The 13,873-nt window shown below is 40.5% G+C and overlaps 1 protein-coding gene across 1 annotated transcript; it reads left to right on the forward strand.

Annotated features, from left to right (window-relative positions):
• The first annotated feature begins 1,645 nt into the window (after positions 1 to 1,645).
• LSMEM1 (leucine rich single-pass membrane protein 1) lies at positions 1,646 to 13,623 on the forward strand. Its single transcript, XM_087429730.1, has 3 exons — positions 1,646 to 7,668; positions 9,315 to 9,437; positions 13,281 to 13,623. The coding sequence occupies exons 1-3, from the start codon at positions 7,506 to 7,508 to the stop codon at positions 13,409 to 13,411; spliced, it is 417 nt and encodes a 138-aa protein (XP_087285856.1). The 5' UTR covers positions 1,646 to 7,505; the 3' UTR covers positions 13,412 to 13,623.
• The last annotated feature ends 250 nt before the right edge of the window (positions 13,624 to 13,873 follow it).

The raw sequence follows: 13,873 nt of genomic DNA on the forward strand, positions 1-13,873 counted from the left end.
TGCTTCTTTTCTAATAAAGAAACATTATTTATGGTTTTGAGGTACAGAGTTCAAAATGACCAAGCCAGGTAGGGAGAGAGTGAGATGAGACTTACTTTGTATGTTTGGAAACATGAAAATAGACGAAAAAATGAAGCAATATATTATTGGGATTCCAGTTACTGACTTTTAAGACTGTTGCTGCTTCGATACCCCTATGAGGTGATTTTTCACTTTATGAAATGCATTTTGACAATACATTAGGATTTTATTAATGTGTACACAAATTATGTTACACAGGCAACATTTGCAGTTCAAGATTCCTAGACTTATGTCTTTGACATTAGTGCAGAAAAACAGTGAAAAGAGGGGTGAGGGTTAGGGAAGCATGTACACTGTAGAGAAGTACCAAAATCACTGGAGGTATTTGCTCCAAACTAGCATTCTTCCTCTCCCACTTCCCCAACAACAGCTGGAAGGTCTGATGTGTCCCCTAGTTGAAAATCACTGGCTGGCCTATGGAGCACCCCCTGGGAGTGTGAGCTCTATCCCTCAGAGTGCACTGGAAAACCAATTGGAAATCTAGAACTTGGGTTTGCATGTTGTCATTTGTATCCAAGTAGGTTAGAATCATGGGAAAGAGATTACAGATAGTGTTTTTTCCTAGATTTTCAATTTTGTATATGTATACATATGTTTAAATAAAAATGAATTTTTATTGAAGTGATATATACACACACACACACACACACACATATAGTTTAATAGATAACTTCAAGGCTTATAAGAAAAAAAGTTAGCTCCCTGCTCCATCCTTCCCCATTTCTCAGGCCCATCCCAGAAGGCATTTCAGCCTTTAGTTTTTTCCTAGTACTTGGGTTTCTGGTTTCTAATATGCTTCTACAACTGGTTATTATTTTTAGACATCTGCCAACTTCCTATTTGCTAGGTGAAAATTTCTGCCTTTTTACTTTTCCTTTCTCATTCTCCCAATGCATCATTTTTTGCATCATAGTGACCATATTTCCATGTTCATTACTGAGCTAGATAGTTGCTGTGTGTACATTTCAATTCTCAGAACATTTTATCTTGGTTTTACGTATACCACTAATTCTTTTTAATCCTAAATAAATATATAAAACTCTTCTTGAATCTGTTTTCCACCTGGTCAAAGCCCAGCAGAACTCTTGTTTCTTGTTTCAGTCTGCGCTAATTTCTTTCTTGTCTGAGTATACAGCTGTTTCCTGAGACTTCATCATCCTGGGATTTGTTTTCCTCTCTTGGGTTCGATTTCACATTTCCTAGACCCCATGTTTTCAATGTCAGATCATTTTCTTGTTAAAGTGGAACACTTCCTTCGTAACTTCTGGGAATGGGTGAGTGGGAGGCTGATTATTTTGAGACTTTATATGTCTGAAAGATAGTTTGGCTTGGTATATAAAGTTCCAGATAGAAAATCAAATCCGGAATTTTGAAGGCATTGTTGTATTGTCTTCCAATTGTCAAGTGTTGCAATATCTGATGTGATTTTTGTTTCTGATTTCTTTGTTTTCTTTTGCTTTTAGAATCACTTTGTCTCTAGTGTTCTAAAATTGGGTGATACTGTGCTTTGGTGGGCTCTGGTAATCTGGAAAATATTTTTAAGTTCTTGACCATGCTCCCCCCCCCCCCCCCCATTTTCTTTGTTCTAGAACTCAACATACTAGAGCTGCTGGATTGAGCCACTGGGCTTATTTCTTTCTTGCTCATTTCTTTTTCTTTCTGAGAGGTTTACGTAACATGGTTTTCCAATCTTCTATTGCATTTTATTTTTGGCTAACATGAAATTACCTGCCTGTGTTTAGCGCCATACTTCACTGTTGCCTCCAGTTCCTGAGCCTGCCTGAATTAAGCGGGATCAGTCACATCACTCATCAGGGATAATTCTCCGGAGGTCTGCTAAGGCAGGTACCAAATACTCCCTCCTTTTGCTATTCAATACATTTGCTGAAATCTTGTTCACCATTGCTTTCTCCTATTTTCATTCTTGTGGTTTTGTAATTTTTACCTATTCTGCCTTTTTACTGGGGTTTTAGGAGGAAGAAGAGATAAACATGTTAATCTGCATATTAAATTTATAGATTTTTTTTTTTTATTCATGGAATTGATGGGTATTTGCTGGACAGATTTACTGGGGATTCAATGTGTAAGAATGCTTGAGTTTTCTTGAAACTAGTAAAATGGTGTATGATAGACCAGTTCATTCCTGGATTCTTGGTTAATTTTGCTGGTTTAAAGGAGTTTGAAATGGTCCCTGCCTAATAAGTTCTTTATTTTGAGGCTCAAGCATAAATTTTGAAGCAATGAGCATCTGTGACTCAAGTCTTTGATAGCATTTACTGAATTTCCTGGGAGTTTAATCTAGATACAGTGAGATATAATATTTGAAAGAAAAAGCAAGAAATACTTGAAAATGTCCCCAGATTAAACAGTTCAGGTGAGAATACCTATTTTCTTCTTGTGACCCAAAAGTCTTCAGGTACATAGTAGATAAAATGAGGTAGGTTACCTTGCTGTGCTCTTAAGTGGTTCTCATAAGTCTAACTGGTCACAAGCCATTAAAAATCTCATTCCCTTCACTGTTGTAAAATATGGTGAAACATGGAATTCAGACTACGGTGTGAGGAATTGCTTAGTGTCCATTTTCCTCATCCCTGAGGGATTGGATCACAGGGTTGTAAAGTTACAGGAGAGAGAAAAACACACAGTAAATGCTCAAAATGTGGCTATTCTATTTTTCTTCAAAGGATAGATGGTTTAAGATAGATCAGGTAGTTGGGAGATTATTTTTTAAACTGGGCATGATAATTAAAATAATAGCTAACAAACATTTTCATTTTTCAAGAAATTTGGCATAGCTTTTTAACGTATAATCTGCGTCTGAGAAAACAGTTATTAATTATCTTGTCCTACTTCATGAATTGCTCCTCGGGTGTAGATGAAGCTTAAGAAAATGATGTTCCTTTTTCCCAAAAGTAGAGTGAGGTCTATACTGGATACTATAGATGTGAGGGAAATTTTATGGAGCAAATATTTTCTACTTGACATGCAATGTGTTTCAAGGATGAATAATGTCCATCTAGTCATGGCCATGGAAGGTAGGATTATAAGGGATTATATATCAGTTTATCACCTAACCCTTAGTGTCCTGCTGGGATAGTTCGTCCCTGGGGTCTAGGATCTGGGTTTATGGGATTGCAGGTCTCCTCCTCACTGTAGCTTCTTTTATGTACACCAGAGGGCAGAAGCTCCTTGGCATGTGTGTGAGGGAACCACATAAGAGAAAGGCTGACATTCCTGAGAAAAGAAGATGCATAAAAAGTCACAGAATAAAGCCTTCGAAAAGGAAAGGACGTTGATGAGACAAAGTGCTTCCGTCACCTGCAGTGGGTCTGTAGCCAGACGATCTCCCACTCACAATCTTTTTTCGTAGCTACTGGAAGCCCTAGGAGTCCTCTGACCTGCATCATCCTCATTTAATGTCACAACCTTATCCTGTCCCTCTTTATTGTAGTCCTCTGGTTGGTCTGGTAGTCCTGTGCAAGTTAGTTGTCAGAGTGGCAGCTCCATCCTGCTACCAGATATTTATATATGGAGCATACCGTGGCAGAAGTGCTGGAAGTGTGTCAGCTTACACGGTTGTGTCGGCCAAATAAGGACATTAACTTCAGTCCCATAAGAACCTCATCAGTTACCAATTTCATCAAGGAATGGTGGTTTTTTTCTTTTTAAAGCATAGTATCAGTAATATATTTACTAAAAACCTTAGACATTATGAAGAAAGTCAGTATATGGAATCTTACACTGCTTGGCTAAATTAACACTAAATATAGACCAACAGTTTCATGCTGGGTTTATGGGCCTTCTAGGAGCACCCGTGTGCTGATGGAAGGCAAAGAAGGAAATACAGAATTTGTAGAAAATTTTGTTGTAGTTGCTTCCGAATAATTAGTTGTTTTTGTTTTTCTGGTAACCTAGCAGTGAAAGCTCACATTTTTGTAAGTAATTTGCATGCTATTCCTCTACTGAGACTGAATTATGATTCTTGAGGCTGATATGTTTTTTGTTGCATGTGTTCTGTGCTTTTAACTTTTGATAGAAATGATTTAGAGTTGATTTAAAAATTACTTCCTGAATCTGAAGAGGCACTGACTCTGAAATAAGATTAAAGAACAAATTACCACGACTCACTCAATAAAGTTTCCTATTAGCTTTGAATTAAGCCCTATTATAACAATTCTGATTTTGTAGCAAGCAATACTCGTGTGAGTTATTTCTGTGGTTTGATACCGAGCACCTACGAGAAAAAATAAAGAGCGAAGCAATTTTTCATAGGCAACTATAATTTGTCAGAATATTTATTTGTAGGTAGTCAAAGAATTCTTACAAGACAAAAAGAATTAGCGGTTAGCATTGATCTAAACGGGAGGAAAATGAAATTACTTACATGTTTCAGCACAAGGTATTAGAAAGGGTTCCATTAAAAGAATGCTGTATTGGTCAATCTTACTTAATGAGCAAATTTGCACACCAGAGTCGGGAAGGAGGGTCGAGTTAGAGCAATGCAGAATTTAGTAACACTGGCTTTTCCAGCCCTGTTGGTTGTTCCCAGATGCCCTCATATGGAGATACCAAAGATAGCAACAACTGGGTGTCAAACAGCTGTGGGTCCTGGTTTTAGGGCCATGTGATCTTGTATCCATTTACTTGCAGAGTCATTTGCAAGCTCTTGGTGGCCATGAACCACACCTAACTCAGTTTCCTCTACTAGTTCTTTTTTTTACCATTTGCATGTTGCACATAATTTTAAAACACGTTGAAATAGCATCTATTTACGTTGTGACTTTACCCTAAAGAAGAAATTTTTTTTCAGAGCACTCTCTCTAAGTTGTTGTCTTAGTGCTTTTGGATTTGATGTTGCATTGAGTCACCTTTTGAGTTGGTAGCAAGGCCAATAATTTGGAGATTTTATTAGCTGCACTGCTCTTAAGTCAGTTTTTGTGGCTATGATTTTCTAGCTAGTCCTCCACTTTGTAAATGTTCTTTAAGCCTCAGTATGAGATTTAAGCAATAGTAATTACATTCCTAAAGGGGAAGCTAAGGCTCAAAGATATTAAGTCAGAGATCCAAAAATGAACCATGCATCAGTCACCCAGACTAAAATAGAAGCTGTGTTTGGAACGAGGATCCTATGATGTGACACATACAACCTTTATTCCTCATCAAATATTAGTATTTGGGATAATAAAGTATAAAAGATGATAAAATATAAAAAATTTCGAGAAAAATAGTTTAGGAATCTGTGACCATGCATTAGTTAACACTTTTGGTTTTATCTATACAATGATGAGATTTGATTGATCTCTAAGGCCTCTCTACTCCATGGGCTGTTACTTCTTTTTTTTTTTTTTTGCCACTTAAAGTCGTTCACTTATGAATGCTCCATGAAGTAAATTTGGAGTTCAATAACATCAATATATAAAGTGCTTCAGTAGTACCTTACCTAAAATACTGATGGAATTATGTGTTCTTGTTCATTAAAATTTCAGGATAACTGAAACACCCTTTTTAGTTTTTAATCTTGATTGAAAAAAAATTTAATTAGTCCATGACTTTTTGAGCTCACTGTTTTTCTTAGCTAGGGTTCTGGGAGCACATTTTTTACAAGTACTAATAGGTTTTAGGTATTACTGGGAAATTGCTGGCTTTTAATATTTTAGAGTGCAGTTTAAGTTATTTAGTAAATGGCTGATGCTTTTTTTCAGATCTTTTATAGGTGTTCATATCCTTTTTTTCTGAATTTGGTTTCTCCTAACTCTAATTATATTTCTCTTTATTCTGTGGCTGGATATTAGAGGAAATTTTTAAAATGTTAACAGGAAGTAAACACTGTGTTGCCACATATAGGCAGGCATGAAGTTTATTGCCTTGACTTTACTAAAAGTCTGGAAAGATGTCACGTGAGGACTTTTACCCTCAGTTTTATTTCTGTTAGTGTCCTTATTATTAACTGCCTCAAATTCTTTTGAAAATAGTGAGATTTAAACCCCAAATAAAATATTTTAAGTGCTCCAACTTAACATAAGTCACTGGCTTCTAAAGTTGGCCCTGGGCATTTGAAGAATAGGATTGGTGCTGACCCTAAGGAGTTTTCAGTTAATTGGGGAAGTCAAAGATGTAAGCAAATAAATGAGATAAAATATTATAGGTGTTCTGATAGAAGAATGGCACAACCAGCAAGGGCACAAAGGAAAGACAGGTTGATTCTTAGAGGAGGTGAGGTTTGAGCTGAGTCCTGAGAGAGGATTAGGGAGGGATGTAGAGAAGGAGTGTAGTAGCACAAGGGAAGGTGCAGGGAACTCTGAAGCAAGAGGCCGCTTCCAGCTCTGCAGCTAGGGAAATGTCTTTACCCTCTGAGCTTCCATTTCCTCATTTGTGGAAAGGATGGGGGCTAAAGGAGAGCACGTCTAAAATCCTTTCCAGATCAAAAAAATCCTATATCACTATTAGACTCATTTTATGAAAAGAGATAATGATAAAAGAGAAAGCTTTTATAGTCATTGTATTTTGTCTTCCTAGAGCCTTCTTTTCATGCAATTAAAAGGCCACAGATTCTCGGTTGTGCTCTGGAGAGATCTTAAAATAGCAGGCTTGTCAGTGTTGCTTGAAGTTGTGCTGTCATTAGAATATTACCTTAAATGTAAACCTCAATTTTAAAATTACTTATTACGTAAGTGACCTCAATCTGAGGAAACTCAGGGGAAGAGACCTCAGAAGTCCTGGCCTGTAGCCTCCGACTGCTGCAGGATTCCTCTTTACAACATCTAAGCTTGCTAAGATTTGGTCTTGAAGATTCACAGCCAGCATCTAATGGTTAAAGGATACATTTTAAGGTAGAGCCTCACATACCATATTGAGGGAGAATATAAAAATTACAGCTTTGTATTAAAGCCTCATGCAATTAGAATGCGTCACAGTAATGTTCTCTTCTCTCAGAATCTCTATGGCCACAGGCCAACTAGCTTAAGTTTATCTTCCTATATGTTTATATATAGTCTCCTTGCACAAGGGATTTGAGGCGTTGCCCCAGAATATGAACAATGTAGTAAGAGAGAAAAATTTTTAAATCAATTACGAAATGAAAAGCAGGCCCAGAGAAAATGTAGACAGAATTGAGAAATCTGAAGAGGAGGTAAGAGCATAGGCAGATAAGCAGTGTATCAAGCACCGTACAGTTCTTAACATTGGGCCACACGCTGGACTCTGAGCTTCCTGGCAAGCAAAGCAAAAAGAATAGTTACAAAGTTGTCCCCAGAAGGAAATATTTTCTTCCGGACAAGCAAAGCTTTTCTAGACCTTCAGTTGGAAATAATATTTGTGGGTGGTTCTTTCCATGCCTGTCCAGTCTCCTGCAGGCTGTGATTCTTGCGGAGCTGAGTTCCCCAGACCAGCCTCTTACTTAACGTCAGTGTTTCCTTTCAGGGACAATGAATCATTCTTCCCAGGACACTGGCTCTCGCGGCATTTATGAAGATAGAAAGCTTTATGTTGTGGATTCGATAAACGACCTAAACAAACTAAACCTCTATCCTGCCGGCTCGCAGCATCTGTTCCGTATGTGTGCCCTCCAAGGCTTGGTGGCCTTTCCTGGCTTCTAGGCCACCTAAAAATAGCAAATGCTAATCTGGACCTGGGGGTGTGGGGGGGGTGCGGGGTGGGCATTAGGAACAGCCTGGCAATGAAAATGCTATTTATTATTAGGCAATTTTTGCTTTTGTTCTTTGAATACTTGATGACTTATGGGCTCTCTTGGTTACAAAGCAAGAATTGAATGCTTGTCTTCAAAAGTTCTGAGAATTCCCTGTGGAGTTTCTTTCCCTGGAAAGGGGAGGAGGCTGCAGAGCTGGTCTCCCAGAGGCTTGGTTATCTCTCTCCGCTGCTGTCGTGCCTTCTAGTGACCACAGCCAGGTCACTGATGGTGCCTGCTTTCCTAGAGGGATCTTACTTCATTGTTGATTGCTGAGAAAATGCTCCAAACATTCATCCAGTTTTAAAAATATCATTAAAATTTTGTTGGACAAAAAGTCAACTTCATTTTCTACTTACAAATTACGAATTGTCCCAATTAAAGGCCTAGAAAAGGGTGAATGAAGCAATAAAAATCTGCTAAGTACTAAATGTGTATCTTGTCCCCTAAATATTGTAAAGGAGTTCTATTAGAGCATTCTGAGCCCCATTTTTCTAGCTTAAACACTGACATTCAAACACAGGTGTTAATTGTCCACTTGCCATTTGTTTCATATGCATTCTAAACTCTTATTGTCCCAATTTTATATCTATTATTCCCCTTCTAAATTCTTTCTGAGTTCCTGCTTTTTTCTTCATCAGAATGTGTTCAGATTTCCACCTGTTTTTATTGCAGTCAGTCTCAATAAAAGTAGATGTTTGGGTGCCAGCAGATTCTGTTGCTTTGACTAGGAAGCAAAAGCCGTTGAGAGGTTGACACAGGATGTACTTAAAAGCACGGGACATGAGCCACTCATCTATCTGTAATCAAGTAGCAGTGTGTGGAACTGAGGCGAAGTAGGAGAGAATATAGAAAGCAACCAAGGGTCTCCATTCCCCAAGTTTCTGTATGTCTTATTCAATTTAATTTGGGTGTTATTAGGCAAATAGGCCTTACAAAATGATAACCCAATGAAGACAATTTATGGTGAAGTGGGTAAACAAAGCTGTTTTATAAGTGTGGCTGCATTCTCAGTTCAACAGCAAGACATTTAAAAGAACCTTGCTTCCAGAACATGTCCATCCTGAAAACAGCTTTAAGAAACACATCAGGGCCATTTTTTGTTTAAATGGGTGTAGGCATAACTGATTATTCCTACGGTAAAGGACTTTCCTGGGAGATATCCCAGAGTGTTCAGCTTTGCATGCAGGGGAGGTGTCCCACAGCCAGCTGTGCTTTACTCCTGGGTCACTTTGGGAAAAGGGCAATAAAGCCTCCATCACTCTTAACCCCTAACTTCTTTATCCAATCCCCCTCCCCCACCCCCCAAACAGGGGTAAGGAGATAACTTCACTCTGCTTCTTCTTTGAATACCGGTATAGAAGAAGGTAAAAAATTCACAAAGAGTATCCCGCCCAGAGGTTCCTAAAACATGTCACTTTCTAGAGTGATTGGAGAGAAAATGGTCGTATCCCTTACTCGAATCTCTACTAATGGGGGACTGTTCGGTTCTGCTGGTGTGCTGTATGCTGATGAGTTTTTGTCGTTGTTTGTTTCCTATTAGCTCTAGAGGAGAAAATCCCAGACGTTGGCACTAACTCAGGAAATGGAAGCCACAGTCTGTTTTTTGTGGGGCTGATAATCGTGCTGATCATTAGCCTGGCACTGGTTTCCTTCGTGATATTTCTAATAGGTAAGTACCACGGACAGGTTTTTCATTACTTACATGCACTGCCTTCATAGCTGGTTGTCTCACTTTGCTCCTGTAACAAGTCCATGCTTTCTGGCAATCAGTGCTTATACGGAGAGAGAGAGGGCAAATGAACGCCCAGGGCGAATGCTCTTGTTCACCGGGGGCAGGGTGGCTGCAGCCTACACCCACTACATAAGCCCACAGTGCCGGAAGTTCACAAACACGTACATTAAATATTTCTGAAACACTTCAGTTTCTCACTTGGAGTCCCTAGCTGTCAAATGGTAGGCAGCTTATTCTGGTTAATTCTAGGTTTTTTAATCCAATGCATAGATTCTTCCATTAATTCAGGTCTGTAACATATAGTCACATTCAGGTTTCAAACTCCTTTCCAGGTTTTCTCACTTGCCAGAAATCAATTAGAAGCACCAGAGGCAGTCCTGGGGATGTGAGGAGGCTGGCTTCTTTCCTGCTGGCCTCCTGCTTCTGATACAACCTGCCCTGCCTATGTGTGAATGTGGTGCCCTTGAGTGGCGACCCAGGCTTTCCCACACAGGTCCTCAGCCAAGAGATCCCCAAGGTCTCAGTGCCACTCTCCTCTCTGCTGTGGATGGGGGTGGGGTGCTGTCCGCTTGTGATGCTGTCCCCTCCTTCTGCACGTCGCCCCCACCCACCAGTATTCTCTCTCACCTAACCCCTGTGTGCCATCACCTGGAATTATTTCGTTCCCTCCCACCCCCCCTTAAAAGTGGAAGGAGGGGCTGGCCCCGAGGTGGAGCCGTTAAGTGCCCATGCTCCACTGCTGGCGGCCGGGGTTGGGATCCTGGGCGCGCACCGATGCACCGCTTGTCAGGCCATGCTGTGGCGGCGTCCCATGTAAAGTGGAGGAAGATGGGCATGGATGTTAGCCCAGGGCCAGTCTTCCTCAGCAAAAAGAGGAGGATTGGAATGGATGTTACCTCAGGGCTGATCTCCCTCACACACACAAAAAAAGTGGAAGGAGCCTGAGAGGGGGGAGTCATCTTGGACACATTTCGCCTGGATCCACCACACTATCATTTCTTCTGCCTTTTCATGCTTTGCAGGCCTTGCAGCCTTCAAAAATCCTCTATGAGAAGTGGAGCCCACGTCCTTGGAATGCGGCTAATTTGCGTTCATTCAGGATTAGAGGAGGTAGTGGTGATGATGGGTGGAGAGAGGTAGGCAGGGGCATGACTCTTTTACAGCTTCTAATCCCTTTTTCCCCCCAAACTCCTTCCTCCTTCCATCTTAAAGGTCTTTATCTGGCCTGGGCGTTGGGGCTGGTGGGGAACTTCTGGCTCTGTTTAATTGCCTCTCTCTCACCCAGCTGATGCCCTTTTGCACTGAGAAGCTACAGTGGGAACTATCCTTACAGTAATGGTGGCCTTGCTTCTGAGTATCAGTTGCAGGAGGGTTGGCCCTGAACCTGCAGGGCCGGAAAAAAAGCACATAGATTACTCTTTTGAAATGTTGTTTCAACATAAATTAATGCTCCAAAGATCATCACACCACACCCATCTGGGGTAATGACTGAGTTAAACTTGGGAAATTTTAGGAATGCCTACTGACCTGGGAGCAACCCAAAGAACTTCTCTCTTCTGTGGAATGATAAGTAGTAAGATTGAGGGTAATGATGATACAAAGATGCTGTATATTGGGTGCTCACTCTGTCCCAGGTGCTGGGCTGAGCACTTGAGGTCAGCTTGTGCACAACCTCGTAACAACGCTATAGTGTAGGGTCTATTATGATTCTGGTTTTATCGATGCTGAAACTGAGGCTGAGATTAATTAACATGCCCAAGGTCACACAGCTAATGAGCTTGGAATCAGGGCTCAAAGACACTCCTGCCTGACATGAAAGACCAGGCGCTTTATCACCATTTTCATACTCCTCTGGTATAAATAGAATTTATATTTGCTTGTAGTGTTTTATATTGAGGGCAAATTTATATCAAGTAAGAAACAGAAAGAGGACGTGAATAAGGAAGAATGTCTTTTTATCGGACAATTACTGTGCGCCAGACACATTAAATTCTTTATCTTAAATCCTTACTCTACCCCTCAAGGTAGTGTCTAATATTTCTATTTTAGTAATGAAAGACTAAGGCCCAGAGAGATTACCTCTCTACGTTTACCCAGCTAATAAGAGGCAGAACTGGGATTCACACCCCGGCCTGCCTGCCTCCAGAGGTTGCCTGCACCCCACTGCCTATGTTGAAGTCATAATAAAGGCTTCCTGCAGTTTTCAGACAACCTAAGACCACAGCTGGCACAGGCATCTGCGAATGAACTTGACCTGTGCTCATCTTTAACAAGGAAACCTTTTTGCTGTCAGTGGGATTCAGTGCAATTTGCATCCTTTTAACTGAAGTGCAAGAACTCGTGTATTCTTTATAACTCTGGCATTTTTGTGCAAGAGCAATAAGACTATTTTATACTGACTACATTCTTATGAAACCATTGGGCCTTACGTTTTTGTCACAATCTCAGTCCTAAAGAGGAATAATGGACAGCAAGAGCAGATTACTCTGGATGCCTGTGTGGCCCCAGGTAGCAGTTTCGAGCGGCCAAGCGGTGTATTCCAGAGAATATTAGGCGTGTGGGATGTTACTAAGTATTGCCTAAAGAAAAAAAAGGGTTCTCTGATCAAATGAGTTTGAGAATTGCTGGGTTAGGTAATGCTCAAGGGATTATTTTTAATCTTGTGAATTTCCAAGAGGCATATTAGTATATAATTTTTCTCTAATTTTTTTGCACATAGAATCCTTTTTCTTCTTTGGAATTTAATTTGCAACCAGTGTATTGTGGAACAGACTGAGGCCAACATGGCTGCTACTTCCTTCTGTGTTTGATTAATGTAGGAGGTTCCCAAGAAGGGAAAGGACATCACATGTTTTGGATTTACTTCATTTTCACACTTTTCCCCAGAAGCCAGTGGTAGCTCTGCCTCGCTCTGCAGCGAAGCTCAATTAAGACTCTTCCCTCATGTCTTGAACTATAATTCATCCAACATAATTTTTCAGATATGGGGGAGAAGCAGCTCTGGGCAATAATTTGTCCCAAGGTTGGAAGGTGAAGCTCTAACATCTAGTTTACCTTTCCACGTCAGTTTATTGGCTAAACCCAATAGTGTGTTACTAACATTATTAGTTCCTGAAAGATACCTTGGAAAAAACCTTTCTGAAATGGAAATGATAAGAAGCTCAACTATTAATTGAGTGCTGATTTTGTGCTGCATTTCTTGGAAATTTTGACTCTGATAAACAGACCTCCGTATGTTCCATTCCCTAGCTTACTCTATTACCAGGGGTTCTGTTTATTTTGAAAATATTGTCTCTCTGCTCTCAGGGTGGTCTGAGAGGAATTATTACACATTCATTGTGTGCTGGTAATTCAGAACCAGCAGAGCTATGTCAAAATAGGCTGGAACCCAAAAATTCTCATTTCCCAGATGAGGACTGAAAACCTTTTCTGAGAATGGGTCTCAAATGAGACAATGTAACAATCACTGCTCTGGGAATAATCAGACACATGGGTTTCTTTCTGTTGCTCACAGCGATGTCTTTCTCCGCCAAAATCTGTGCAGAGCTGCCAAAGGTAGTCTAGTCTGGCACCAAGAAGCAGTAAAAATAATTCACTTGATAGATAACTTCAGTCTTCAGCAATTTCTCTCTGGGGCTTCTGGGCTGTGTGGGATGTTGGAGGAGGGGATTTGCCTAGAGGGCCTTTCAGTGCTCACCTGAGCACCAACACAGGGCTCTGACGAGTCTTGATGGACCACATTGGAAACCTATGTAACACAGTCTGTTTTCCATTTTGAAGTTCAAACTGGAAACAAGATGGATGATGTGTCAAGAAGACTAATAGCTGAGGGAAAGGACATAGATGATCTTAAGAAAATCAACAACATGATCGTAAAGCGACTCAACCAACTGGCCTCTGAACAGAACTAAAGAGTGATCTTCCAAGAGCAACTGCTAACACCTGAGTTTCTCACTTGACTGGGAGTGTACAGAGTTAAGAACTGAGCAAGTGCATTTCTGCAGGCAACAGATTATCTAGATAGCGAACCCAGCCCTGCAGCCAACTTTCTGCTACAGGGATGGGAGCAACTCTGAGGCGGAGGGGTGTGGGGATAGCAGAAGAAACGGGCTCATTTTATGGTAGGGTCCTTCAGCTCTAATGGGGTTAAGGGTAGCTGGCATGGAGGAGAACCATCAGTAAGCAAGAGAATTTGGCCCTGTACACACAACTTCTCTTACAAAAGGAGCTTTGTCCCTGGAATAAGATCACTGTGCCAGTGAGGTTCATGGCGCCTCATGCACCTTTACAAACTCCCCCAAAAGCCTAAGGAATGCATTGAATTATTTGTGATCAAGGGAACCAGGTGATAACTCTTCAATAAAAGAGATTCT

This window comes from Ceratotherium simum, chromosome 1 (genome assembly GCF_057802395.1).
Source record: "Ceratotherium simum simum isolate JZ-2026a chromosome 1, ASM5780239v1, whole genome shotgun sequence".
NCBI classification, from domain to species: Eukaryota; Metazoa; Chordata; class Mammalia; order Perissodactyla; family Rhinocerotidae; genus Ceratotherium; species Ceratotherium simum.

Coding starts and splice junctions, on each gene's coding strand:
- LSMEM1 (XM_087429730.1), top strand. CDS start 7,506: ATGAATCATTCTTCCCAGGACACTGGCTCTCGCGGCATTTATGAAGAT. Junction 7,669..9,314: donor AGGCTTGGTGGCCTTTCCTG/GCTTCTAGGCCA, acceptor TATTAGCTCTAG/AGGAGAAAATCCCAGACGTT. Junction 9,438..13,280: donor CTTCGTGATATTTCTAATAG/GTAAGTACCACG, acceptor TCCATTTTGAAG/TTCAAACTGGAAACAAGATG.